Consider the following 27995-nt stretch of genomic DNA (forward strand, 5'->3'; position numbering starts at 1 on the left):
GCTTCCCTCATCCCCTGGGAGGCACACCTTCCCCTGCTCCCAAGCCTCAGCTGAGTGTGCACAGAGGGGCACACCTTCCCCTGCCTCCTAGGAATATGAAGACATAGTATATTTTATTTATTTATTTATTTATTTAATTTTTTTGAGATGGAGTATTGCTGTGTCGCCCAGGCTGGAGTGCAGTGGCGCGATCTCTGCTCACTGCAAGCTCTGCCTCCCGGGTTCACGCCATTCTCCTGCCTCAGTCTCCCAAGTAGGTGGGACTACAGGCGCCCGCCACCTCACCTGGCTAATTTTTTGTATTTTTAGTAGAGACGGGGTTTCACCGTGTTAGCCAGGATGGTCTCGAACTCCTGACCCCGTGATCCACCTTCCTCAGCCTCCCAAAGTGCTGGGATGAGAGGTGTGAGCCACTGCGCCCAGCCAGTAGTTTCTTTTATGAGTTGGAATCTGCTCATTTGAAAATACATTTGTTTTTGAGATGGAGTCTCGCTCTGTTGCCCAGGCTGGAGTGCAGTGGCGCGATCTCAGCTCACTGCAACCTCCGCCTCCCAGGTTCATGCCATTCTCCTGCCTCAGCCTCCCAAGTAGCTGGGACTACAGGCGCCCACCACCTCACCCGGCTAATTTTTTGTATTTTTAGTAGAGACGGGGTTTCATCGTGTTAGCCAGGATGGTCTTGATCTCCTGACCTCATGATCCACCTGCCTCAGCCTCCCAAAGTGCTGGGATGAGAGGTGTGAGCCACCGCGCCCGGCCAGTAGTTTCTTTTATGAGATGGAATGTGCTCATTTGAAAATACAATTTTTTTTGCAAAAATCTTTAGAGAATACTGAGTGTATCACAAAAATTAGCCACAACACCCAGCTAATTTTTTTTATTATTATTTTTTGTAGAGATGGGGTGTTGCTGTGTTGTCCAGGCTGGTCTTGAACTCCTGAGCTCAAGGGATCCTCCCAGCCCAGCCTTCCCAAAGTGCTGGGATGACAGGCTTGAGCCACTGCACCTGGCTTCTTGGTTCCTTGTTATCTGCCTTTTTAAGTCACACTCAGGGACAGGAACACCCAGGTTTTCAGCTAGGGCTTTCGGCTGTGAACCTGCCACGTCTGCTGTGATCACAAGTAATGATTATTTCAGAAGAGAGGGACAGGGGCCTCCCTCTGATTCAGAATGTTCCCCAAAGGAGAGATAGCATCTGTGACTCATGACTAATTCTCTAGAACATGCTCTGCAGGGCTGTTTCTGCTGGGGTTTTTTTTTGGGGGGGGTGGGGGGGACAGAGTTTCACCCTTGTTGCCCAGGCTGGAGTGCAATGGTGTGACCTCCGCTCACTGCAACCTCCGCCTCCCGGGTTCAAGCAATTCTCCTGCCTCAGCCTCCCGAGTAGCTGGGATTACAGGCACGCGCCACCACGCCCAGCTAGTTTTTGTGTTTTTAGTAGAGACGGGGTTTCGCCATGTTGGCCAGGCAGGTCTTGAACTCCTGACCTCAGGCAATCCACCTGCCTTGGCCTCCCAAAGTGCTGGGATTACAGACATCAGCCACTTCGGACAACCTTAAAACTCAATTTCCAGTACCCCCACTGAGGAAAAAAGACAACGTGGTCATTGGCTTGCTGTGGGGTGAGCACTGTCATCATGACCATAAACCTGAGTCCCCGGATTCTCATTTAATCACTTTTCTGACTTCTATCTTTAAACATTAGCCGGGCGTAGTGGCGGGCGCCTGTAGTCCCAGCTACTTTGGGAGGCTGAGGCAGGAGAATGGCTCAAACCCGGGAGGCGGAGGTTGCAGTGAGCCGAGATCGCGCCACTGATCTCCAGCCTGTACAACAAGAGCAAAAATTCCATCTAAAAAAAAAAAAAGACAGATGCCCTGGAGAAATACCTACCTAAACTCCCGCCATGGGTAGAATAGAGATTTATTTTTATTTTATTTTTTCGGGGGGAGGAGGGACAGGGTCTTGCTCTGTCACCCAGATTGGAATTCAGTGGCAAGATCTTGGTTCACTGCAACCTCTGCCTCCCAAGCTCAAGCGATTCTCCTGCCTCGGCCTCCCGAGTAACTGGGATTACAGGCGCCCGCCACTACTGCCTGGCTAATTTTTATATTTTTGGTAGAGACGGGGTTTCACCGTGTTGGCCAAGCTGGTCTTGAACTCATGAGCTCAGGAGATCCACCCGCCTCGGCCTCCCAACGTGCTGGGATGACAGGCGTGAGCCACCTCGCCTGTATGCACTTATTTTTATACATAGTGTATATTGTATACACTTATTTTTAAATATACACATACACAAAATATACAAAAAAAAGTTAGCTGAGTGTGGTGGTGTGTGCCTGTAATCCCAGCTACTCGGGAGGCTGAGGCAGGAGAATTGCTTGAACCCGGGAGGCGGAGCTTGCAGTGAGCCGAGATCGCGCCATTGCACTCCAGCCTGGGTGACAGAGCGAGACTCCGTACCAAAAAAAAAAAAAAAAAAGTTTTAAACTAATAGCCAGTTGGGTAAAGTGTGAAAAATGAGGTCCTATTCCAGCCAATGGAAAGTGGATGCAGCAGTAGGTTAGACGTGTCAGGTTATAAATAACTCTGTCTCCTTTGTTCGGTGTGCTCTTGTGGCTGGACAGCTATTGAGTAGCGATCATTTGTTCCTGCGTTAATTCTTTTTTTGTGTGTAGTTTTTTTTTTTTTTTTTTGAGAGGAGTCTCACTCTGTTGCCCAGGCTGGAGTGCAGTGGCGCGATCTCGGCTCGCTGCAAGCTCTGCCTCCCGGGTTCATGCCATTCTCCTGCCTCAGCCTCCTGAGTAGCTGGGACTACAGGCGCCTGCCACCACGCCCGGCTAATTTTTTGTATTTTTCGTAGAGACGCGGTTTCACCGTGTTAGCCAGGATGGTCTCTGTCTCCTGACCTCGTGATCCACCCATCTTGGCCTCCCAAAGTGCTGGGATTACAGGCGTGAGCCACCGCACCTGGCTTTTTTTTTTTTTTTGAGACGGAGTCTCGCTCTGTCGCCCAGGCTGGAGTGCAGTGGCATGATCTTGGCTTCATTTGCAACAAAGTGTAAACCTGGAAAATCTGAGACAAGTCGGGGCACAGCTTGGTTTTTTTTGTTTTGGGTTTTTTTTGCAGGGGAAGGGGTAGTTTGGAGTCTCGCTCTGTAGTCCAGGCTGGAGTGCAGTGGTGCAATCTCGGCTCACTGCCACCTCCGCCTCCCAGGTCCTGGTTCAAGCAATTCTCCTGCCTCAACCTCCCAAGTAGCTGGGATTACAGGTGCCCGCCACCATGCCCAGCTAATTTTTGCATTTTTAGTAGAGGCCGGGTTTCACCATGTTGGCCAGGCTGGTCTTGAATTCCTGACCTGAAGTGATCGACCCGCCTCGGCTTCCCAAAGTGCTGGGATGACAGGCGTGAGCCACCGCGCCTGGCCACAGCTTGGTTTTATACATTTTAGGGAGGCGGAGCTTACAGTGAGCCGAGATCGCACTACTGCACTCCAACCTGGGCGACAGAGCGAGACTCCGTTTCAAAAAAAAAAAAAAAGAAGTACAGGATGGGCTCAGCGCTCAGCAGCTCACACCTGTCATCCCAGCAGTTTGGGAGTCCAAGGCAGGCGGATCACCTGAGGTCAGGAGTTCGAGACTACCCTGGCCAACATGGTGAAACCCCGTCTCTACTAAACATACAAAAATTAGCCAGGCATGGTGGCACACGCCTGTCATCCCAGCACTTTGGGAGGCCGAGGCAGGCAGATCACCTGAGGTCAGGAGTTTGAGACCAGCCTGGCCAATATGGCAAAACCCCATGTCTACTAAAAATACAAAAATTAGCCAGGTGTGGTGGCAGGTGCCTGTAATCCCAGCTATTCAGGAGTCTGAGGCAGGAGAATCGCTTGAACCTGGGAGGCGGAGGTTGCGGTGAGCCAAGATCGTGCCACTGCACACCAGCCTGGGTGACAGAGTGAGACTCTGTCTCAAAAAAAATGATAAAAGAAAACAGAAAAAAAAGAAGTACCTGTGGTTCCACCCAGAAGGGCAGGGACAGCTCAAAGCCAGGAGGGTGTTTCCAGGTAACAGGTAGGTGGGAGACAGATGGTTGCACTGTTTTCAGTTTCTGATAACCCTTTCCGAAGGAGGAGATCAGATGTGGATCTATCTCACTGAGCAGAGGGGTGACTTTGAATACAATGGGAGGCAGGTTGGCCTGTAGCAGTTCCCAGCTTGAACTTTCCTTTTAGCTTCGCGATTTGGAAGGGGCCCAAGATATTTTCCTTCCACCCTATACGCCGTGGAATATACTACACAGCCATAAAAATGAAGGAAATAAGGTTTTGTGCAGCAACCTGGATGCAGCTGGAGGGCATTATCCTAAGAGAATTAACAAAAGAACAGAAAACCAAATACCGCAGTTTCTCACTTTATAAGTAGAAGCTGTATATGTATATGTATATGTATATGTATATGTATATGTATATGTATATATGCACTCTGTAACATTGCTAACACACACTATTAGATTGCTATCCACTATTAGCATCTATATATATATACACATACATATATATATATACATATATATATACACATATACATATATATATACACACATATATATACTATAAGATTGCTGGCCAGGTGCAGTGGCTCACACCTGTCATCCCAGCACTTTGGGAGGCCGAGGCGGGCAGATCACGCGGTCAGGAGATCGAGACCATCCTGGCTACCATGGTGAAACCCCGTCTCTACTAGAAATACAAAAAATTAGCCGGGCGTGGTGGCAGGCGCCTGTAGTCCCAGCTACTCGGGAGGCTGAGGCAGGAGAATGGTGTGAACCTGAGAGACGGAGCTTGCAGTGAGCCGAGATCGTGCCACTGCACTCCAGCCTGGGTGACAGAGCGAGACTCCATCTCAAAAAAAAAAAAAAAAAAAAAGATGAAATGCTTTATTCTTTGTTTATAAAAAAAAAAAATCCTCTGAAAATCAGATGAGGTGGCTCAAGCCTGTCATCCTAGCACTTTGGGAGGCTGAGGCAGGTGGATCACCAGAGGTCAGGAATTTGAGACCAGCCTAGTCAAAGTGGTGAAACCCTGTCTCTACTAAAAATGCAAAAATTAGCCGGGTGTGGTGGTGCACGCCTGTAGTCTCAGCTACTCAGGAGGCTGAGGCAGGAGAATCACTTGAACCCGGGAGGCGGAGGTTGCAGTGAGCTGAGATCGCACCACTGCACTCCAGCCTGGGCAACAGAGCAAGACTCTGTCTCGAAAAAAAAAATTCCTCTGAGAGCTGGTCGTGGTGGCTCACGCCTGTAATCCCAGCACACTTTGGGAGGCTGAGGCAGGTGGATCACCTGAGGTCAGGAGTTCAAGACTAGCCTGGCCAACGTGGTGAAACCACGTCTCTACTAAAAATGCAAAAATTAGCTGAGTGTGGTGGCGGGCAGCTGTAATGCCAGGTACTCAGGAGGCTGGGGCAGGAGAATCGCTTGAACTCGGCAGGCAGAGGTTGCAGCGAGCCAAGATCACACCACTGCACTCCAGCCTGTGCGACACAGTGAGACTCCGTCTCAAAACAAACAAACAAAAAATCCTCCGAGAATCCAGTGCTATGGGAATGGTACATGGACGGAACTGGGGGCTCACAGAGTGGGAAGATGGTTTTACAGAATTTTGGATGTCCTGCCTTGGGGTTTATGTGACAACGTTCAGGCACAAAAACGAACTGGGAGTAAATCTCCTCGAGCAATTGGCTCCTATCTGCCATCAAGCCTTTGAACACAGATACCCATGTGGGGGAAAGTTAGCATCGCAGTGGCTGCATTAGGCGGTGAGGCTGCATCTTCAGACGCTCCTAGTCCTACCATCATTGGCGTGGAGAATTCCCATCCATGGTGGTGTGGAGTCCCCAGGACACTCCCCTCAGTCTTTAAACGTCAACGTGGATCCTGACGTTGACTTTGAGAGTGGTGTGTCCATCACAACACCACATAGGCGCTGTCATTCATCACAAAGGTGAAGCCGCCAATTGTGACCACATCACCGCCTTGGAGGGGCTGGTGGGGAAGCTGGAGGGATGCCCCAGAGGCCTCTTTCTCCTCGGTCTGTGGGTCCAGCGTCCTGGGTGACTCGGCTTCAGTCTTGGCGAACTGGACCACCAGGGGCTCCTCAGGGCCACCTTCTTGCTCCACACCTGCCATCTTGTTGAGGTGGGCCACGTTCTGGGTATCTGTGATCCACTCCTACCAGGAAGAAACATTCTAGCTCAAACACAGTGGAGACACCACAGACAGACTCCTGAGCATCCGTACAGACGGTACCCACCGCAGACATCCCTGGACATCTTTCTCTTTCTTTCTTTCTTCCCGTAAAACAACGCCATTCCCAATGGAACAGGAAAACGCTCTCATCTGGGAGGTCTAAGCCCCTACAAAGCTCTTGTTTGGGGCATACAGGGGCTCTGACACTGATACCCTTGTAAACCAAAAATGAATTCTTTTTTTTTTTTGAGACGGAATTTCGCTCTTGTTGCCCAGGCTGGAGTGCAACGGCGCGATCTCGGGTCACTGCAACCTCCGCCTCCCCGGTTCAAGTGTTTCTCCTGCCTCAGCCTCCCCAGTAGCTGGGATGACAGGCACCCACCACCACATGCGGCTAATTTTGTATTTTTAGTAGAGATGGGGTTTCACCATGTTGGTCAGGCTAGTCTCAAACTCCCAACCTCAGGTGATCCGCCTGACTCGGCCTCCCGAAGTGCTGGGATCAAAGGCGTGAGCCACCGAGCCTGGCCCCCAAAAATAAAATTCTAAGCCCTCCAACAGACTGACGGACTCTCCAGTCAGCCAAGGTGATTCCAAAGTTAAGTTAAAACCTAGTTTGAGCCGGCCGGGCGCGGTGGCTCACGCCTGTAATCCCAACACTTTGGGAGGCTGAGGGGGGCAGATCATGAGGTCAGGAGATCGAGACCATCCCGACTAACATGGTGAAACCCCGTCTCTACTAAAAATACAAAAAATTAGCCGGGCGTGGTGGCGAGCGCCTGTAGTCCCAGCTACTCCGGAGGCTGAGGCAGGAGAATGGCGTGAACCCGGGAGGCAGAGCTTGCAGTGAGCCGAGATCGTGCCACTGCACTCCAGCCTGGGCAACAGAGCGAGACTCTGTCTTAAAAAAAAAAAAAAAAAACCTAGTTTGAGTCATAATGGGAAGTCAGAGTTGGACATGCTTCTTTATACTCTCTTCCCTTTGAAATTCAGACACAGCTGACCAGCATTAAAATCAACACATAGGACACATAGGCCGGGCATGGTGGCTCTCGCCTGTAATCCCAGCACTTTGGGAGTCCAAGCTGGGTGGACTTGAGTTTGAGACCAGCCTGGACAACATGGTGAAAAAACCCGTCTGTACTAAAAATACAAAAATGAGCGGGGCATGGTGGCGGGCGCCTGTAATCCCAGCTACTCAGGAGGCTGAGGCAGGAGAATCGTTTGGCCCCAGGAGGCGGAGGTTGCAGTGAGCAGAGATCAAACCAGTTTTCTTTCTTCCATCCTTTCTTCCTTTCTTTCCTTCTTTCTCTCTTTCTTTTTCCTTTCTTTTCTTTTTTTCTCTCTTTCTTTCCTTTTTTTCTCTTTCTTTCTCTTTCTTTCTGTTTCTTTGTTTCTTTCTTCTTTCCTTCCTTCCTTCCTTCCTTCCTTCCTTCCTTCCTTCCTTCCTCTCTCCCCCTTTCCTCCCTCCCTCCTTCCCTTCCTTCCTTCCTTTTTTTTTTTTTCTTGACAGAGTCTCGTTGTGTCACCCAGGCTGGAGTGCAATGGCACAATCTCAGCTCACCGCAACCTCTGCCTCCACGGTTCAAGCGATTCTCTTGCCCCAGCCTCCAGAGTCACTGGGATTACAGGAGTGAGCCAGCACGCGCAGCTAATTCTTGTACTTCTTTTAGTAGAGATGGGGTTTCACATGTTGGCCAGGCTGGTCTCGAACTCCTGACCTGAAGTGATCCTCCCACCTCGGCCTCCCAAAGTGCTGGGATGACAGGCATGAGCCACCGTGCCCGGCCGTTAACATCGTTCTCTGAAAGGGTCGCGCTCAGAGAGATAGGAGTGCGGGCAGAGGTGTACCTGCTTGGTGGAGAGGAGAAGAGACACAAGGAGAGGGCGGATACCTGGAAGTTCCCTTGGTGTATCTCAAAGAGCCCGGGGAAGATGGATTTTGGGTCTGGCACGCTGGGCATGAGAAACTTCTTCACTCTGAAATAGGGACAGAGAGTGTGGTCAGGTCGGCCACAGCCCCGCAGGCAGGGCTGGCAAGAAGCACCTGCAGGGCATGGACCCCAGGGAGAGACCAAGAAAGGCAGAGCGGGGCCTTCCACGTGGACACATGTGTCTCCTCCCGCTCCCCAGGGACCCTGCCTCTGGGGTCCTCATAAAGTTCCCACCAGGAGGCTGGGTGCGGTGGCTCACGTCTGTAATCCCAGCACTTTGGGAGGCCGAGGCGGGTGGATCACCTGAGGTCAAGAGTTCGAGACCAGCCTGGCCAACATGGTAAAACCCCCTCTCTAATAAAAATCCAAAAAAATTAGCTGGGCGTGGTGGTGGGCACCTGCAGTCCCAGCTACTCGGGAGGCTGAGGCAGGAGAATGGCGTGAACCCGGGAGGCAGACGTTGCAGTGATCCGAGATCGCGCCGCCTGCACTCCAGCCTGGGCAACAGAGCAAGACTCCATCTCAAAAAAAAAAAAAAATACAAAAATTAGCCAAGTGTGGTGGCAGATGCCTGTAATCCCAGCCATTCGGGAGGCTGAGGCAGGAGAATCACTTGAACCTGGGAGGCGGAGGTTGCAGTGAGCCGAGATCACACCACTGCACTCCGGCCTGGGCAACAGAGCAAAACTCCATCTCAAAAAAAACCAAAATATACAAAAATTAGCTCGATGTGGTGGCGGATGCCTGTAATCCCAGCTACTTGGGAGGCTGAGGCAGGAGAATCACTTGAACCTGGGAGGCAGAGGTTGCAGTGAGCCAAGATTGCGCCACTGCACTCCAGCTGGGGCAACAGAGCGAGACTCCGTCTCAAAACAAATAAAAAATTAGCTGGGTGTGGTGACGTCTGCCTGTAATCCCAGCTACTTGGGAGGCTGAGGCAGGAGAATCGCTGGAACCTGGGAGGTGGAGGTTGCAGTGAGCCGAGATCACACCACTGCACTCCAGCTGGGGCAACAGAGCAAGACTCCATCTCAAAAAAAAAAAAAATACAAAAATTAGCCAGGTGTAGTGGTGGATGCCTGTAATCCCAGCCATTCGGGAGGCTGAGGCAGGAGAATCACTTGAACCTGGGAGGCGGAGTTTGCAGTGAGCTGATATCACACCACTGCACTCCAGCCTGGGCAACAGAGCAAGGCTCCATCTCAAAAAAAACAAAATATACAAAAATTAGCCGGGTGTAGTGGTGGATGCCTGTAATCCCAGCTATTCGGGAGGCTGAGGCAGGAGAATAACTTGAACCTGGGAGGTGGAGGTTGCAGTCAGCCGAGATCACACCACTGCACTCTAGCCGGGGCAATGGAGCAAGACTCCATCTCAAAAAAAAAACAAAATATACAAAAATTAGCCGGGTGTGGTGGTGGATGCCTGTAATCCCAGCTACTTGGGAGGCTGAGGCAGGAGAATCACTTGAACCTGGGAGGCGGAGGTTGCAGTGAGCTGAGATCACACCACTGCACTCCAGCCTGGGTGACAGAGCGAGACTCAGTCTTAAAAAAATAGAAGTTCCCACCAGGATAAGGTGTGACGGACAGTGAGCCACGTCCTGTGCACACAACGGATTTGCATTAAATATGTGATTATTTCCACTTTGTTGATATGATGGGCTGAAATGGGACCCTCATTCCTGAAAGTTCCTATGCTGAAGTTCTAATCACCGACCTCCCAATGAGACTATCTTTGGAGATGGGCGTCTCTAAAAAGGTGATGACGGTAAAATGAGGTCACTAGGGAGGGTTCTGTTTCAACAGGACTGAGGTCTTTATAAGAAGAGGAGGTTGGCCAGGCAAGGTGGCTCATGCCTGTCATCCCAGCACTTTGGGAGGCCGAGGCGGACGGATCTGAGGTCAGGCATTCAAGAACAGCCTGGTCAACACGGTGAAACCCTGTCTCTACTAAAAATACAAAAAATAGGCGGGTGTGGTGGTGCGCACCTTTAGTCCCAGCTACTCGGGAGGCTGAGGCAGGAGAATCGCTTGAACCCGGGAGGCAGAGGTTGCAGTGAGCCGAGATCGTGCCACTGCACTCCAGCCTGGGTGACAGAGTGAGACTCCGTCTCAAAATAAATACATACATACATAAATAAATAAGAAAATGACTCAACCTCCCAGCTACTCAGGAGGCTGAGGCAGGAGAATTGCTTGAACCCAGGAGGCGGAGGTTGTATTGAGCCGCAATCGCACCACTGTACTCCAGCCTAGGTGACAGAGTAAGACTCCATCTCAAAATAAATACATAAATAAATAAATAAATAAGAAAATGACTCAACGTCACATTTTTGGAAAGCTGTCTGTGGTCTGAAAGAATATTGTTTCGGCTAGAACTCTAACTGGATTCAAAGCCAAAAATTCAGTGACTGATGAAGTGAAGACAGTATTAGATCTTGGACAATTCTTCTTGCTACCCTCACCAAGTTGCCCAGCTTACCTGGACTTCTTTAGTTTTTTTTTTTTTTTGAGAGCCTGGATCGTGCTCTGTCACCCAGGCTGGAGTGCAGTGGTGCAATCACAGCTCACTGCAGCCTTAAACTCCCAAGCTCAAGCCATCCTTCCACCTCAGCCTCCCAAATAGCTGGGACTACAAGTGCACGCTACCACGCCTAGCTAATTTTATTTTTTCCTTTTTTTCAGACAGAGTTTCACCCTTGCTGCCCAGGCTGGAGTATAATGGTGCGATCTCAGCTCACTGCAACCTCCGCCTCCTGGGTTCAAGCGGTTCTCTTGCCTCAGCCTCTGGAGCAGCTGGGACTACAGGTACGCGCTACTGCGCCTGGCTAATTTTTATATTTATATTTATATTTTTTATTTATTGTTTTTATTTTTTTGAGGCAGAGTCTCGCTCTCACCCAGACTGGAGTGCAGTGGCGCTATCTCGGCTCACTGCAAGCTCCGACTCCCAGGTTCACTCCATTCTCCTCCCTCAGCTTCCTGAGTAGCTGGGACTACAGGCGCCTGCTATACCATGCCTGGCTAATTTTTTTGTGTGTTTAGTAGAGACGGGGTTTCACCATGGTAGCCAGGATGGTCTCGATCTCCTGACCTCGTGATCCATCCACCTCGGCCTCCCAAAGTGCTGGGATTACAGGCGTGAGCCACCGCGCCCGGCCTATTTTTATATTTTTAGTAGAGGTGGGGTTTTGCCAGGTTGGCCAGGCTAGTCTCGAACTCTGTCCAGACCTCCGGTGATCCGCCCGCCTCGGCCTCCTAAAGTGCTGGGATTACAGACATGAGCCACCACACCCAGCCGGGCTAATTTTTTGTTTTGTTTTTTTTTTTTGAGACAGAGTCTTGCTCTGTCACCCAGGCTGGAGTGCAGTGGCGCGATCTCGGCTCACCGCAACCTCCGCCTCCCAGGTTCAAGCAATTCTCCTGCCTCAGCCTCCCAAGTAGCTGGGATTACAGGCGCACCACCACGCCTGGCTAATTTTTGTATTTTTATTGGAGACGAGGTTTCCCCATGTTGGCCAGGATGGTCTCGATCTCTTGACCTCGTGATTCACCTGCCTTGGCCTCACAAAGTACTGGGATTACAGGGGTGAACCACTGCACCCGGCCCTAATTTTTGTATTCTTAGTAGAGATGGGATTTCACCATATTGGCCAGGCTGGTCTCGAACTCGTGACCTTGTGATCTGCCTGCCTCAGCCTCCCAAAGTGCTGGGATGACAGGTGTGAGCCACTGTGCCCGGCCCCTCCAAAATTTCTTGTAATGCACCGTCAGAAAAGTGGGCATTGCATGGAAACTGAGGCCCAGCAAAATGACTCTATCAGACGATTAATCTTTTTTCCTACTTCACAGACATTTTGCAAGCAGATCCCTCCACCCACAGGCAGCAGGAGTCATCCTTACCTCCATAATTTCCATAAAGACAGAAGGAGGAGAGACACCATCAGAAGGATGGCCAGGCTGGAAATTAAAATAAATTTGGACAGCTTTGGTTTGGGAGGCGTTGGTGTCTCTGCACAGGAATCTGAAACAAAATGAAAAGACGGCTGTAAGTTTTCAACATGACGTTACATCTCATTCCTAACCACCCTTCTCATTCTTTGGTGTTTTTTTTTTTTTTTCTTGGTTCTCATTGCTTTTTTTTTTTTGAGAGGGAGTCTCGGTCTGTCGCCCAGGCTGGAGTGTAGTGGCCCGATCTTGGCTCACTGCAAGCTCCGCCTCCCAGGTTCATGCCATTCTCCTGCCTCAGCCTCCCCAGTAGCTGGGACTACAGGCGCCCACCACCACGCCCGGCTAATTTTCTGTATTTTTAGTAGAGATGGGGTTTCACCGTGTTAGCCAGGATGGTCTCTATCTCCTGACCTCGTGATCCACCCGCCTCGGCCTCCCAAAGTGCTGGGATTACAGGCGTGAGCCACTGCGCCCAGCCTCGTTGTTTGTTTTTTGTTTTGTTTTTGTTGTTTGTAAATATTCGTGTCAGCAAATCTTTTATTTATTTATTTATTTGAGACAGAATCTCACTCTGTCACCCAGGCTGGAGTGCAGTGGCACCATCTCAGCTCACTGCAACCTCCGCTTCCTGGATTCAAGTGATTCTCCTTTCTCAGCCTCCTGAGCAGCTGGGATGACAGGCGCCTGCCACCATGCCCGGCTAATTTTTTGTATTTTTAGTAGAGACAGGATTTCGCCATGTTGGCCAGGCTGGTCTCGAACTCCTGATCTCAGGTGATCCACCCACCTCGGCCTCCCAAAGTGCTGGGATCACAGGCTTGAGCCACTGTGCCCAGCCCAGTCTGGTATTTTTAATACAGAAATTCTCCTGCCTCAGCCTCCCGAGTAGCTGGGACTACAGGCGTCCGCCACACCAGGCTAATTTTTGTATTTTTAGTAGAGATGGGCCTATTTTTTTTTAAATGAATGTTGGTGTCAGCAAATTTTGATTCCTATGGAAAATATCCTGGAAGGAGACACTGTCTCTGGACAACCACGCATCCCACAGCCACCCCCAGGAAGTAAGGGCAGGTTCAACATGCAGCCTTTGGAGGCTTGTGGTTGCTGGAGGTCTTACAGCATATGAGAGCTTGTTTTCCTCTGTTGGTGGCTGTGCAGCTGAAATCATGCCCCCTGAAAACATACATTGAAGGCTGGGCACGGTGGCTCACGCCTTTAATCCCAGAACTTTGGGAGGCTGAGGCGGGCGGATCACAAGGTCAGGAGTTCGAGACCAGCCTGGCCAATATGGGGAAACCACATCCCTACTAAGCATACAAAAATTAGCCGGGTTTGGTGGTGCGTGCCTGTAATCCCAGCTACTCAGGAGGCTGAGGCAGAATGGTGTGAACCTGGGAGGCGGATCTTGCAGTGAGCCGAGATCGCGCCACTGCACTGCAGCCTGGGCAACAGACTGAGACTCCCTCTACAAAAAAAGAAAATAAAAAAATAAAAAATAAAACCATTTAGCCAGACATGGTGGCGCGTGTACTGTAATCCCAGCCACTCAGGAGGCTGAGGCAGGAGAATCACTTGAACGCGGGTGGCGGAGGTTGCAGTGAGCCGAGATCACACCACTGCACTCCAGCCTGGGCCACAGATGGAGACTCCCTGTACAAAAAAAAAAATAAAAAAATAAAAAATAAAAACATTTAGTCAGCTATGGTGGCGCGTGCCTGTAATCCCAGCCACTCGGGAGGCTGAGGCGGGAGAATTGCTTGAACATGGGAGACAGATGTTGCCATGAGCCGAAATCGCACCACTGCACTCCAGCCTGGACAACTGACTGAGATTCCCTCTAAAAATAAATAAATAAAAAATAAAAACATTTAGTCGGTCGTGGTGGCTCGTGCCTGTAATCCCAGCCACTCGGGAGGCTGAGGCAGAACGTGGGAGACAGATGTTGCAGTGAGCCGAGATTGTACCACTGCACTCCAGCCTGGGCACCATGAGAATGTTTCTCAAAAAAACAAAAGAAAGAAAACTCTCCCGAATGAAAGCAGCCAGGGAGTGAAACAGGGAGGAATTGCTTTCAGGTGGAGCCCTGGAGGATGACAGAAGGCTGAGCTTGCTCAGACACATCCTGCTCAGACACACCCTCCCTCCCACCTCCCGGGAAGGCAGGACACCCTCCCTCCCACCTCCCGGGAAGGCAGGACACCCTCCCTCCCACCTCCTGGGAAGGCAGGACAGAGTCAGTGGCTATGCCTACTCCAGCCTGGTGACAAGGCTATGGGACACTGCCGCGTAACAAGCATTACCCCGAATCTCGCCTCTCTGCCAGCATGTCACCTCTGACCAGTCGCTTGGGTATGTGTCTGGCCCATATGCATCCTCCATAGCCTTCACCCTGACCCGGAAGGAGTAACACTTCTCGGCATCCAAGCCTTCTATGGTGACATTGCAGGTATTTTCCTGTTTGGACTGGAGAAACACACACACACACACACACACACACACACACACACACACACACACACACAATGATCAGTGAAGTAACCTGTCTGTCCGGAATTTTCCTTCCGGAGGGTTTGCAGTCTCGCTGACTTCAAGAATGGAGCTGCGAGGCCGGACCCGGTGGCTCACGCCTGTAAACCCAACACTTTGGGAGGCTGAGACGGGTGGATCACCTGAGGTCATGAGTTCGAGACCAGCCTGGCCAACATGGTGAAACCCCATCTCTACTAAAAATATAAAAATTTGTCAGGCAAAGTGGTGGGAGCCTGTAATCCCAGCTACTTGGGAGGCTGAGGCAGGAGAATTGCTTGAACCTGGGAGGCGGAGGTTGTAGTGAGCCGAGATTGCACCACTGCACTCCAGCCTGGGCGACACAGCGAGACTGTCTAAAAAAAAAAAAAAGAGATGGGGTCTTGCTGTGTTGCCCAAGCTAGTCAACAACTCCTGGGCTCAAGCAATCCTCCTGCCTTGGCCTCCAACAGTACTGGGATTACAGGCATGAGCCACTGTGCCTGGCCTGTATTTACTTTATTATTATTTTAAAATATTATTTATTTATTTACTGAGACAGAGTCTTGCTGTGTTGCCCAGGCTGAAGTGCAGTGGTGTGGTCTCGGTTCACTGCAACCTCTGCCTCTCGGGTTCTAGCAATTCTTGTGCCTCAGCCTCCTGAGTAGCTGAGATTACAGGCACCCGCCACCATGCTCGGCTAATTTTTGTATTTTTAGTAGAGAGGGAGTTTCACCACGTTGGCCAGGCTTGTCTTGAACTCCTGACCTCAGATGATCCACCCTCCTTGGCCTTCCAAAGTGCTGGGATTAGAGGTGTGAGCCACTGCATCCAGCCTGTATCTATATATCTCTACAGATATAAATGGATATAAAAATACAGATAAATGTTCTATTCTATGTATCAATTTATACATATATAGTTTATATATGTTTGTAGATATATGTACCAATAAGATATCTCTATATGTATATTTATATATGTGTGTATATATAAGCTGTATATATAAGGTGTGTATATATAATTGTGTATATATAAGCTGTGTGTATAAGGTGTGTATATAGCTGTGTGTATATAAGCTGTGTATATAAGATGCATATATATGTGTGTATATATAAGCTGTGTATCTATATGTGTGTGTATATATGTGTATATATAAGCTGTGTATCTAAGGTGTGTATATATGTATGTGTGTATATATGTATATATAAGCTGTGTATATAAAGTGTGTATATACGTGTATATATATGTGTGTATATAAGCTGTGTATATAAGGTATGTATATACGTATGTATATATATGTGTATATAAGCTCTGTATATATGTGTGTATATAAGTTGTGTATATATGTGTGTATATGTATGTGTATATAAGCTCTGTGTGTATATATATAAGGTATGTGTATATATGTGTGTGTATATATGTGTATATAAGCTGTGTATATAAGCTGTGTATATGTGTGTATATATGTGTGTATATAAGGTATGTGGATACGTGTGTATAAATATGTGTATATAAATTGTGTATAGAAGGTATGTATATACGTGTATATATATACGTGTATATAAGCTGTGTATATAAACTGTGCATATATGTGTGTGTATATATGTGTATATAAGCTGTGTATATATGTGTGTGTATATATATGTGTGTATATAAGGTGCGTATATATGTGTGTATAAATATGTGTATATAAGGTATGTATATGTGTGTGTATATATGTGTATATATAAGCTGTGTATCTATATGTGTGTATATGTGTGTGTATATATGTATATATAAGCTGTGTATATAAGGTGTGTACATATATGTGTGTGTATATATGGGTGTGTACATATATGTAGATATACAGTCATGCGTTGCTTAACGATGGGGACATGTTCTGAGAAATGCATTGTGAGGTGATTTCTTCATTATGAGAATATTCTAGAGTTTACTTACACACACCTAGCTGTCTGGCCATGATATAAATAGATTGAAAGACAGAGAGAGAGATAAAATAGAATGAGATAGATAGATTGATTGATTGATAGATAGATAGACAGAAATATTATTGGTTCTCTTTCTCTGGAGACCCCTCGGAGACACAGAGAGAAACATGAAAAAGACAAGCTGGACTAGAGCTCTCTCAGGAAGATACAGCAGAGTGGAATTCAGGAAGGTGTAGACAGAGGGGACTGGGGTCTGATGAAACAGCGAATCCCACAGCCCGCACCTGGGGGACACTCAGCCACCATCGCCCTGAGTCACGGCCACCCGGCTCACCTGCCACTCCGTGTCGAAGGGGCTCTGGTACTGAACCTCATAGAGGAGATCCCCGTAGGACAGGTCAGAACACGTCACCGTCACCACGTCCTGATGCCACGAAAAGCTCACGTGTTTCGGGAAACTGGGTTTCACTGAGAAGAAGAAATAACAGAAGCGACATCCCTCCTCTCTGAGCTGATTGTGACAGGCTTACCTCATCCCCTTTCTCTAGCCTGTACCCCTCCTCCCCTTAATACCTTATGGGTCTTGGGGTTCACCCGTCCTCATTACTTTTATAGGAGAAGCTTCCACCAGAGTTCTGAGAATCTGTAGGTTTGCAAAGGAAGGAACTCTCTAAAATTCTGTAGAAAGTGTCCTGTGTGTCTGTTATGGGATAAATTATGTCCCCCACAAAAATATATGTTAAAATCCCAACTCCCCAGAAACTCAGAATGGGACCGTATTTAAAAATAGGATCCTTTAGAAGGCTGAGGTGGGCGGATCACCTGAGGTCGGGAGTTCGAGACCAGCCTGGCCAACATGGAGAAACCCTGTCTCTACTAAAAATACAAAATTAGCCAGGCGTGGTGGTCGTGCCTGCAATCCCAGCTACTCGGGAGGCTGAGGCAGAAGAATCGCTTTAACCCTGGAGGCAGAGGTTGTGGTGAGCAGAGATCGTGCCATTGCACTCCAGCCTGGGCCACAAGAGCAAAACTCTATCTAAAAAAAAAAAAAAAAAAAAAAGTTTCCATCTGGCTGGGCACAGTGGCTCACGTCTATAATCCCAGCACTTTGGGAGGCCGAGGCAGGTGGATCACCTGAACTCAGGAGTTCGAGACCAGCCTGGCCAATATGCTAAAACCACGTCTCTACTAAAAATACAGGCATGGTGGCACATGCCTGTAATCCCAGCTATTAGTGAGGCTGAGGCAGAAGAATCGCTTGAAACCGGGAGGCGGAGGTTACAGTGAGCCGAGATTGAGCCACCGCACTCCAGCCTGGGTGACAGAGAGAGACTCTGTCTCAAAAAAAAAAAGGATCATTATAGATTCAGTTAGGATGACGTCATACTGGAGAAGGAAGGGTTCTAAATCCAATGACAGGTGTCCTTCTCGGAGACAGGAGGAGACAGAGACACAGAGGAGAAAGCCACGTGGAGATGGAGGCAGAGACTGGAGTGATGTGGCCACAAGCCCAGGGATGCCTAGAGCCCCCAGGAGCTGGGAGGGGCAGGAAGGACCCTCCCTTAGAACCTCCAGAGGGAATGCGGCTCTCAGACATCACCATCTCAGACTTGTGAGACGGAGTCTTGCTCTGTCACCCAGGCTGGAGTGCAGAGGCACGATCTTGGCTCACCACAAACTCCGCTTCCCAGATTCAAGCGATTCTCCTGCCTCAGCCTCCCGAGTAGCTGGGATTACAGGCATGCACCACCAAGCCCGGCTAATTTTGTATTTGTAGTAGAGATGGGGTTTCCCCATGTTGGCCTGGCTGGTCTCGAACTCCTGACATCAAGTGATCCGCCCGCCTTGGCCTCCCAAAGTGCTGGGATTACAGGCGTGAGCCACCGTGCCCGGCCTTATTTATTTTTAAATAATAAATTTATAAATCGCCCAGGCTGGAGTGCAGTGACACCGTCTTGGCTCACTGCAGCCTCTGCCTCCCGGGTTCAAGTAATTCCCCTGCCTCAGCCTCCAGAACAGCTAGGATTACAGGCATGCGCCACCAGCCCGGCTAATTTTTTTTTTTTTTTTTTGGAGAGATGGGGTTTCACCATGTTGGCGAGGCTGGTCTCGAACTCCAGACCTCAAGTGATCCGCCCGCCTTGGCCTCCCATAGTGTTGGGATTACAGGCACGAGCCACGGCGCCCCGCCTTTAATTCATTCCCTTAAATCACAGTCTCCCAGGGTCATCTGGTCTCCCCACTGGGGACAGATTCAATCCCCAACCAGTGTGCGTGTAAGAGGGAACTTCCTAGAAGGCCGGTTTCTTCCCACTTGGACTCAGGAACCGGGCACTGGGCTCTAGTGGCCAATGGTCCATGAGCTTGATTTTCAGAATTTACTGAAAGTAACTGAAGGTAACGAGCTGAAGGGGTACTGAAAAGTGTGCTGGGCTTGCTTTTTAATCGTTACGGTAATCATTTATCCCGCGACTTGCCAGAGCTTGCTTTTCGGTACTTATGGTAATCAGCTGAAGGAAGTACTGAAAAGCATGCTGAGCTTGCTTTTCAATAGTTATGGTAATCATTGATCCCGCGACTTGCGAGAGCTTGCTTTTCAGTACTTATGGTAATAAGCTGAAGGAAGTACTGAAAAGCATGTTGTGCTTGCTTTTCAATAGTTACGGTAATCATGGATCCGGTTATTTGCATGAGCTTTTTTGTACTTACGGCAATAAGTGAAGGAAGTAGTGAAAAGTATGCTGGGCTTGTTTTTCAATAGTTACGGGAATCACTGATCCCGCGACTTGCGAAAGCTTGCTTTTCAGTACTTACGGTAATAAGCTGAAGGAAGTACTGAAAAGCATGGTGAGCTTGCTTTTTAATAGCTACGGTAATCACTGATCCAGTGACTTTCATGAGCTTGCTTTTCAGTACTTATGGTAATAAGCTGAAGGAAGTACTGAAAAGCATGGTGACCTTGCTTTTCAATAGTTACGGTACTCATGGATCCGGTGATTTGCATGAGCTTTTCAGTACTTATGGTAATAAGCTGAAGGAAGTAGTGAAAAGTATGCTGGGTTGCTTTTCAGTAGTTACGGTAATCATTAATCCAGCGACTATCATGAGATTGCTTTTCAGTACTTACGGTAATCAGCTGAAGGAAGTACTGAAAAGCATGCTGAACTTGCTTTTTTCTTTTTCTTTTCTTTTTTTTTTTTGAGACGGAGTCTCGCTCTGTCGCCCAGGCTGGAGTGCAGTGGCGCAATCTCGGCTCACTGCAAGCTCCGCCTCCCGGGTTCACGCCATTCTCCTGCCTCAGCCTCTCCAAGTAGCTGGGACTACAGGCGCCCGCCACCACGCCCGGCTAACTTTTTTGTATTTTTAGTAGAGACGGAGTTTCACCGTGGTCTCGATCTCCTGAACTTGCTTTTCAATTGTTACGGTAATCACTGATCCCGCGACTGGCATGAACTTGCTTTTCATTACTTACGGTAATAAGTTGACGGAAGTACTGAAAAGCATGGTGAGCTTGGTTTTCAATAGTTATGGTAATCATGGATCCGGTGATTTGCATTAGCTTTTCAGTACTTATGGTAATAAGCTGATGGAAGTAGCGAAAAGTATGCTGGGTTGCTTTTCAATAGTTACGGTAATCATTGATCCAGCGGCTATCATGAGATTGCTTTTCAGTACTTATGGATAATCAGCTGAAGGAAGTACTGAAAAGCGTGCTGAGCTTGCTTTTCAATTGTTACGGTAATCATGGATCCGACGATTTGCATGAGCTTTTCAGTACTTACGGTAATAAGCTGAGGGAAGTAATGAAAACTATGCTGAGCGTCCTTTTCAATAGTTACGGTAATCATTGATCCCGCGACTGGCAGGAGCTTGGTTTTTCATTACTTACAGTAATAAACTGAAGGAAGTACTGAAAGGCATGGTGAGCTTGCTTTTCAATAGTTAACGGTAATCACGGATCCGGCGATTTGCATGAGCTTGGTTTTCAGTCCTTGTGGTAATAAGCTGAAGTACTGAAAAGCATGGTGAGCTGGCTTTACAATACTTACGGTAATAAACGACCCAGCGACTTGCGGTGAAAACGGGGTGCGTCCCGTTCCTGATGGAGAAATGGAGAATGTCGTCTCGCTGCTCTGCGTCTAGGAGGCACCCCGAAGTGTAACCTTCGAGGAGAACGTAGTTGGTGCACTGGTCATAGGCCTCATCACCGTTGAATCTGTGGTTTAAAACGACGACCATTTAGCAACAAAACAAAAAAGCATCTCTTATTTGTTTAGAGATGGGGTCTTGCTCTTGTCACCCAGGCTGGAGTGCAATGGCGCGATCTCAGTTCACTGCAACCTCCGCCTCCCGGGTTCAAGCAATTCTCCTGTCTCAGCCTCCTGAGTAGCTGGGATTACAGGCACCCGCCACCACATACAGCTAATTTCTGTAGTTTTACTGGAGACAGGGTTTCACCATGTTGACCAGGCTGGTCTGGAACTCCTGACATCAGGTGATCCACACACCTTGGCCTCCCAAAGTGCTGGGATTAGAAGTGTGAGCTACCACACCCGGCTTTTTTTTTTTTTTTTTTTTTTTTAAGATGGTGTCTCGCTCTGTCCCTGAGGCTGGAGCGCAGTGGCGTGATCTCAGCTCATTGCAATCTCTGCCTCCTGGGTTCAAGCGATTCTCCTGCCTCTGCCTCCTGAGTAGCTGGGATTACAGGCGCCCGCTACCACACCCAGCTAATTTTTGTGTTTTTAGTAGAGACGGGATTTCGCCATGTTGACCAGGCTGGTCTCGATCTCCTGACCTCAGGTGATCCACCCGCCTCAGACTCCCAGAGTGCTGGGATTACAGGCATGAGTCACCGCGCCTGGCCATTTGTTTGTTTGTTTTGTTTGTTTGTTTGTTTTTTGAGACAGAGTTTTGCTCTTGTTGCCCAGGCTGGAGTGCAATGGTGTGATCTCGGCCCACTGCAACCTCTGCCTCCCAGGTTCAAGCGATTCTCCTGCCTCAGCCTCCCAAGTTGCTGGGATTACAGGCGCCTGCCCCCGTGCCCGGCTGATTTTTGTATTTTTAGTGGAGTCAGGGTTTCACCATGTTGACCAGGCTGGTCTCAAACTCGTGACCTTGTGATCCACCCGCCTCAGCCTCCCGGAGTGCTGGGATTACAGGTGGGAGCCACCGCGCCCAGCTGTTTTTTTGTTTGTTTGTTTTGTTTGTTTGTTTTTTGAGAGTTTTGCTCTTGTTGCCCAGGCTGGAGTGCAATGGCGTGATCTCAGCCCACTGCAACTTCTGCCTCCCGGGTTCAAGCGATTCTCCTGCCTCAGCCTCCCAAGTTGCTGAGATTACAGGCGCCTGCCACCACGCCCAGCTAATTTTTTGGATTTTTAGTAGAGACGAGGTTTCACCATGTTGGCCAGGCTGGTCTTGAACTCCTGACCTCAGGTGATCCGCCCACCTCGGCCTCCCAAAGTGCTGGGATAACAGGCATGAGCCACCGTGACCCTCAAGAACTGCGCCCTCTTACAGAGGAAGAAACTGAGCTGAACTCTGCAACCATGTGCAAAGCCCAGCGCTTTTTTTTTTTCTTTTTATGAGGTTTTTTTTTGTTTGTTTGTTTGTTTTTGAGACAGTCTCGCTCTGTCGGCCAGGCTGGAGTGCAGTGGCACAATCTCGGCTCACTGCAAACTCCATCTCCCAGGTTCAAGCGATTCGCCTGCCTCAGCCTCCTGAGTAGCTGGGATTACAGGCACCTGTCATTAGGCCCTATTATTAGGCCCGACTAATTTTTGTATTTTTAGTAGAGATGGGGTTTCACCATGTCGGCCAGGATGGTCTGGAACTCCTGATCTCAGATGATCCACCCACCTCGGTCTCCCAACGGTGAGTCTTATTTTCCAAATAACTTCATTTTAAAATTTCCCTGTTCTGTATGCTTTGCCGTTTATCTCTTTTGTTATCAAACTGAATAATCAACCACCGATGACTAAATTTATTGGAAAAACCCTTCCTGCAATGTTCGCACGCATACTTCTGGGTGTCTAACTAAGCCAAAGTAAAAATAAAAATAAACTCACATCAGGGAGAGCAGTGTTGGAGGTAGCCCCGGGTAAGGCTGTGAAATGTTTCAGAGATTGAGTCTTTCCCTCCCCGGCTGCCTAGTAGATAAGATTTCAAGTTCACCCAGAGCTCTGGGTGAAGAAAGCTCTTTGTTAATCTCCCGTGAAGAATCTAGGTGATTTTCTACACTTTCTAGTCTAGGCGTGATGCCGTGACTCACGCCTGTCATCCCAGCACTTTGGGAGGCCGAGGCAAGTGGATCACATGAGGTCAGGCGTTTGAAACTGGCCTGTCCAACATGGTGAAACACCATCTCTATTAAAAATACAAAAATTAGCTAGGCATGGTGGCAGGTGCCTGTAATCCCAGCTACTCGGGAGGCTGAGGCAGGAGAATCGCTGGAACCCGGGAGGCAGAGGTTGCAGTGAGCCGAGATTGCGCCACCGCACTCCAGCCTGGACAACGGAGTGGGACTCCGACTCAAAATAAAAACAACCAAAAAAAAGAATGTAGGTGATTTTGAGAGTGAGTCAGCCGTCCCTTGGCAAGAAGGTTTGGGGCAATGAGATTGTGGTTGTGGTGAGGGCTGAGGGTTTTACAGAACAAACATTCCGGCTTGCACAGTCTGATGTTTTACACTTTTGTTCTCTAGCATTTCCAATCGCTGACGGCTCAGAAGAGCGATTTTGAGCCCCAGGTGTGGGGTTTGCTTTCTGGGGGCCGGTTACCTGTAGTGGAAAGTCAGGTTGGTCCTGGAGTATTTGCTGGCATTCCATGTCACCTGCACAGTTTCTAAATTGAAGTAGATGATCTGAATCTGTACTCCTTCTCCTAGACACAGAAAGACGCATGAAGTTCACGGTGAGGCAACTCTATTTTATTTTTTATTTTTTTAAATTTATTTTTCTTTGTGAGCTGGAGTCTCTCTCTGTTGCCCAGGCTGGAGTGCAGTGCTGCGATCTCGGCTCACTGCAACCTCCGCCTCCCGGATTCAAGCGATTCCCCTGCCTCAGCCTCCCGAGTAGCTGGGATTACAGGCACCCACCACCACACCCAGCTAATTTTTTGTATTTTTAGTAGATACGGGGTTTCACCGTGTTAGCCAGGATGGTCTCGATCTCCTGACCTTGTGATCCGCCCGCCTCGGCCTCCCAAAATGCTGGGATTACAGGTGTGAGCCACCGCGCCCAGCCTATTTTATTTTATTTGAGACAGACTCTCACTCGGTCGCCCAGGCTGGAGTGCAATGGCACGATCTCGGCTCACTGCAACCTCTGCCTCCCGGGTTCAAGAGATTCCGCTGCCTCAGCCTCCTGAGTAGCTGGGATTACAGGCACCTGCCACCATACTCAGCTACTTTTTTGTATTTTTGGTAGAGACGGGGTTTCATCATATTAGCCAGGATGGTCTGGATCTCCTGACCTCGTGATCCACCCGCCTCAGCCTCCGAAAGTGCTGGGATTATAGGCGTGAACCACCGCGCCCGGCAAGGCAATTCTAAAAAGAGCTAGAAACTTACAACATGAAGCCGGCACTTTTCGTCCTAACAATGAGACATTGGTTTAAAAGGACAGAGATTTGGCTGGGCACGGTGGCTCACGTCTGTCATCCCAGCACTTTGGGAGGCTGAGGTAGACAGATCATGAGGTCAGGAGATCGAGGCCGTGCTGGCCAACATGGAGAAACCCTGTCTCCACTAAAAATACAAAAAATTACCCAGGCGTGGTGGCACGCACCTGTAATCCCAGCTACTTGGGAGGCTGAGGCAGGAGAATTGCTTGAACCCAGGAGGTGGAGGTTGCAGTGAGCTGAGATCGGGCCACTGCATTCCAGCCCAGGCGACCGAGGGAGATTCCATCTCAAAAATAACTAAATAAATAAAAAATAAAAGAACAGAGATCTGGCCAGATGCGGTGGCTCACGCCTGTAATCCCAACATTTTGGAAGTCTGGGGCAGGTGGATCACCTGAGGTCATGCGTTTGAGACCAGCCCTAGCCAACACGGTAAAACCCCGTATCTACTAAAACTACAAAAATTAGCTGTGTGTAGTGGTGGGTGCCTGTAATCCCAGCTACTCGGGAGGCTGAGGCAGGAGAATCACTTGAACCCGGGAGGAGGAGGTTGCAGTGACCTGAGATCGCTCCACTGCACTCCAGCCTGGGTGAAAGAGCAAAACTCTGTCTCAAAAAATAAATAAATAAAAAGTCAAAGGACAGAGAAAAACCAAGATTTGTACGCACGGTTTACCTGTTGATTCCTTGAGCAAGAGCTGCAGCGTACATAAAGGCAGGTCCAAAAGAGACGATGTCACCTTACATATCCACAGGAGATGTGTCATTGGATACACGATTGACGCTCATATCTGTGCATGCCAGTAGTGCAGTAGTGGGTGAACCTTACTTACCTTTTGCAAAAACCTCAGAGACAAGTCAACAAGGGTATAATTATAGCTGCTTTTTTTTTTTTTTTTTTTTTTTTTTAGATGGAGGCTGTCTCTGTCACCCAGGCTGGAGTGCAGTGGCACGATCTCAGCTCACTGCAACCTCCGCCTCCCGGGTTCATGCCATTCTCCTGCCTCAGCCTCCCGAGTAGCTGGGACTACAGGCGCCCGCCACCATGCCTTGATAATTTTTTGTATCTTTAGTAGAGATGGGGTTTCACTGTGTTAGCCAGGATGGTCTCCATCTCCTGACCTCGTGATCCGCCCACCTCATCCTCCTAAAGTGCTGAGATTACAGGTGTGAGCCACCGCACCCGGCTGCTTTTGTTTTTGTTTTTGCAAAAGGTAATGTTCATCCACTAGTGCCATGCACAGATGTGAGCATCAATCATGTATCCAACGACACATCCCCTGTGGATACCTAAGGTGGCATCGGAAACTGTCCCCATCGATCCACCTTACTGTCTTTCTCAAAACACCACACACACCAACTTCAGAAATGGACCAGCCGGGTGCAGCGGCTCACGTCTGTAATGTTAACACTGGGAGGCCGAGGCAGGTGGATCACCTGAGGTCAGGTGTTCGAGACCAGCCTGGCCAACATGGTGAAACCCTGTCTCTACTAAAAACACAAAAAAATGAGCTGTGCATGGTGGCAGGTGCCTGTAATCCCAGCTACTCGGGAGGCTGAGGCAGGAGAATGGCTTGAACCTGGGAGGCAGAGGTTGTGGTGAACCGAGATCGTGTCACTGCACTCCAGCCTGGGCGACACAGCAAGACTCCGTATCAAAAAAAAAAAAGAAAGAAAAGAAAAGAAATGGGCCAACCATAAAGAAGTCTTTCTATCTTTGCTTGGAAGGTTACATAGGATTCAGTAGGTCTAATGTTTCAAGAGGTCTGGGTTTATAATTCCGAACGTGGACAATGGAAATATTTTAGGATAGAGCAAACGTGTAATGATATTTTGGATAATGGCAGCCAAGTCTCTCACTGTCAAAGAAGTGAGTTACAGGTTTGGAAAGACGAGCTACAGTGAACCTTGTCATGTTGGGTTCTAAGTGGAGGTATCTGGAGGATAGATAGATACAGATAGATAGATAAATGGTAATGTTAGAGATAGAATTATATAGATGATGATAGAAATAGACAGACAGACACAGATAGATAGGGATGGGTAGGTAGATGGATGAATCAATGGACAGGTGGGTGTATAGATGGAAGACAAGTGGATGGGTAGGTGGATGGGTGAGTGGATGGATGAATAAATGGATGAACAGATACTTAGGTGAATCAGTGGGTGGATGGGTGGATGCATGGGTAGATGGATACGTAGATGTGTACATGGATGGGTGGGTGGATGGATGGATGGATGGATGGATGGATGGATGGATGGATGGATAAGTGGATAAAAGTGTGGGTGAATGCATGGGTGCATGGATGGTTTGATGGGTGGGTGTATGGATGTATTGGTGGATGGATGGGTGGATGGATGGATGGATGGATGATAGATGGGTGGATGGTAGATGGATGGATGGGTGAATGAAAGGGTGGCTGGATGGATGGATGGGTGGGTTGATAGGTGGGTGAATGTATGAGTGGATGGATCGTTTGATAAATGGGTGGATGGATATATTAGTGGATGGATCAATGAATAATAGATGGATGGATGGTGGATGGATGGGTGATGAATGGGAAAAGATAGATGAGATACATTGATGGATAGATTAAAAATGAATATATCTACCAATCAATCAATCAATAGATAAACACACACACGCACACATATAGTTCCTAGTTCTGGCCACCAAAACGGCATATAAGCAGTGGATATTCCAGGAGCAGTAAGTACACTTATCATTCATGTATTTACTTATAAATATGTTTCATCCCAGCTACTTGGGAAGCCGAGGCAGGAGAATTGCTTGAACCCAGGAGGTAGAGGTTGCAGTGAGCCAAGATCGCGCCACTGCACTCCAGCCTGGGCGACAAGAGCAAGACTCCCTCTCAAAAAAAAAAAAAAAAGAAAAAGAAAAAAGAAACCTCCACACTCATTGTTTAAGTTTTACAAAATAAAGAGTGCCTGGTTGCAAAGGAAACCATAAACCAAAATACAACAAGAAGAGGGTGTTGAAATAAAGGATATTTTACGCAGGCGAGTGGTTAAAGCTTACCTGTTCCTACTTGCCCCGAAGCCATCCAGCCTCCCAGCAGAAAGACAGCAGCTCGGCACAGCAGAACGAACCGCCCCATGCCTGAAACAGGAGTGGAGAGTGAGGTCCTCAGGGACCTACGACGAACAGATCGCTCATGACTCATAAGCAGAGGTCACCATCGATTTTAAAAAGTCAGAAAGGAAACTAGGGAAATGATTACAGGCAGGAAGCACAGTGACAGTTGATTTTAAAAGATACGCTTGTCAAGAACACACACACACACACACACACACACACACACACACACACACACACACAATCAATCCAGGATCAGGACTGCCACACACACTGCTGAGCTGAGGCCTCCCCTTCCCTCCCCCTCTCCCATCTCCTCCCCCTCCCCTCCATTCCCTTCCCTTCCCTTCCCTCCCTCTCCCTTCTGTTCCCACTCCCGTCCCTGTTCCCCTCCCTCTCCCCTCCCCCCTCCCTCCCTTCCTCTCACCTCCCCTCTCCCCTCCCTCCCCCCTCCCCTCCCCTCCCTTTCCTTTTCCCTTCCCCTCCCCCCTACCCTCCCCTCCCTTCCCTTCCTTTCCCTTCCCCTCCTCCTCCCCACCCCCTCCCTTCCCATCCCCCTCCCATACCCTCCTCTTTTGTCCCCCTCCCCTCTTCCCTCCCCTCCATCCCCTCCCCTCCCTTACCCTCTGTCTCCCCGCTCCCCTCCCCCTCCCCTCCCCCTCCCCTCCCCCTCCCCTCCCCCTCCCCTCCTCTCCCCTCCCCCTCCC

General features: G+C 49.0%; 1 protein-coding gene across 1 annotated transcript; it reads right to left on the reverse strand.

The window, feature by feature from the left end:
* Positions 1-4635: 4635 nt before the first annotated feature.
* Positions 4636-27507, reverse strand: CRLF2 (cytokine receptor like factor 2). The gene is made up of 8 exons (XM_055266866.2): positions 27232-27507; positions 23348-23450; positions 20621-20787; positions 16906-17039; positions 14436-14598; positions 12088-12208; positions 8144-8228; positions 4636-6230 (listed from the first exon to the last, which is right to left on the reverse strand). The coding sequence occupies exons 1-8, from the start codon at positions 27374-27376 to the stop codon at positions 5967-5969; spliced, it is 1182 nt and encodes a 393-aa protein (XP_055122841.1). The 5' UTR covers positions 27377-27507; the 3' UTR covers positions 4636-5966.
* Between the last annotated feature and the right edge of the window lie 488 nt (positions 27508-27995).

Source organism: Symphalangus syndactylus, chromosome X, assembly GCF_028878055.3.
Source record: "Symphalangus syndactylus isolate Jambi chromosome X, NHGRI_mSymSyn1-v2.1_pri, whole genome shotgun sequence".
In the NCBI taxonomy this organism is placed as follows: Eukaryota; Metazoa; Chordata; class Mammalia; order Primates; family Hylobatidae; genus Symphalangus; species Symphalangus syndactylus.

Bases quoted from the DNA above. Each gene is read 5' to 3' on its own strand.
- CRLF2 (XM_055266866.2), bottom strand. From the start codon at position 27,376: ATGAGTCATGAGCGATCTGTTCGTCGTAGGTCCCTGAGGACCTCACTC. The intron at 14,599-16,905 runs GTGAGCCGGGTG...GTGTTTCTCCAG, and splicing joins CCTTCGACACGGAGTGGCAG to TCCAAACAGGAAAATACCTG. The intron at 12,209-14,435 runs GTAATGCTTGTT...ATTTTGTTTCAG, and splicing joins GCAGAGAGGCGAGATTCGGG to ATTCCTGTGCAGAGACACCA.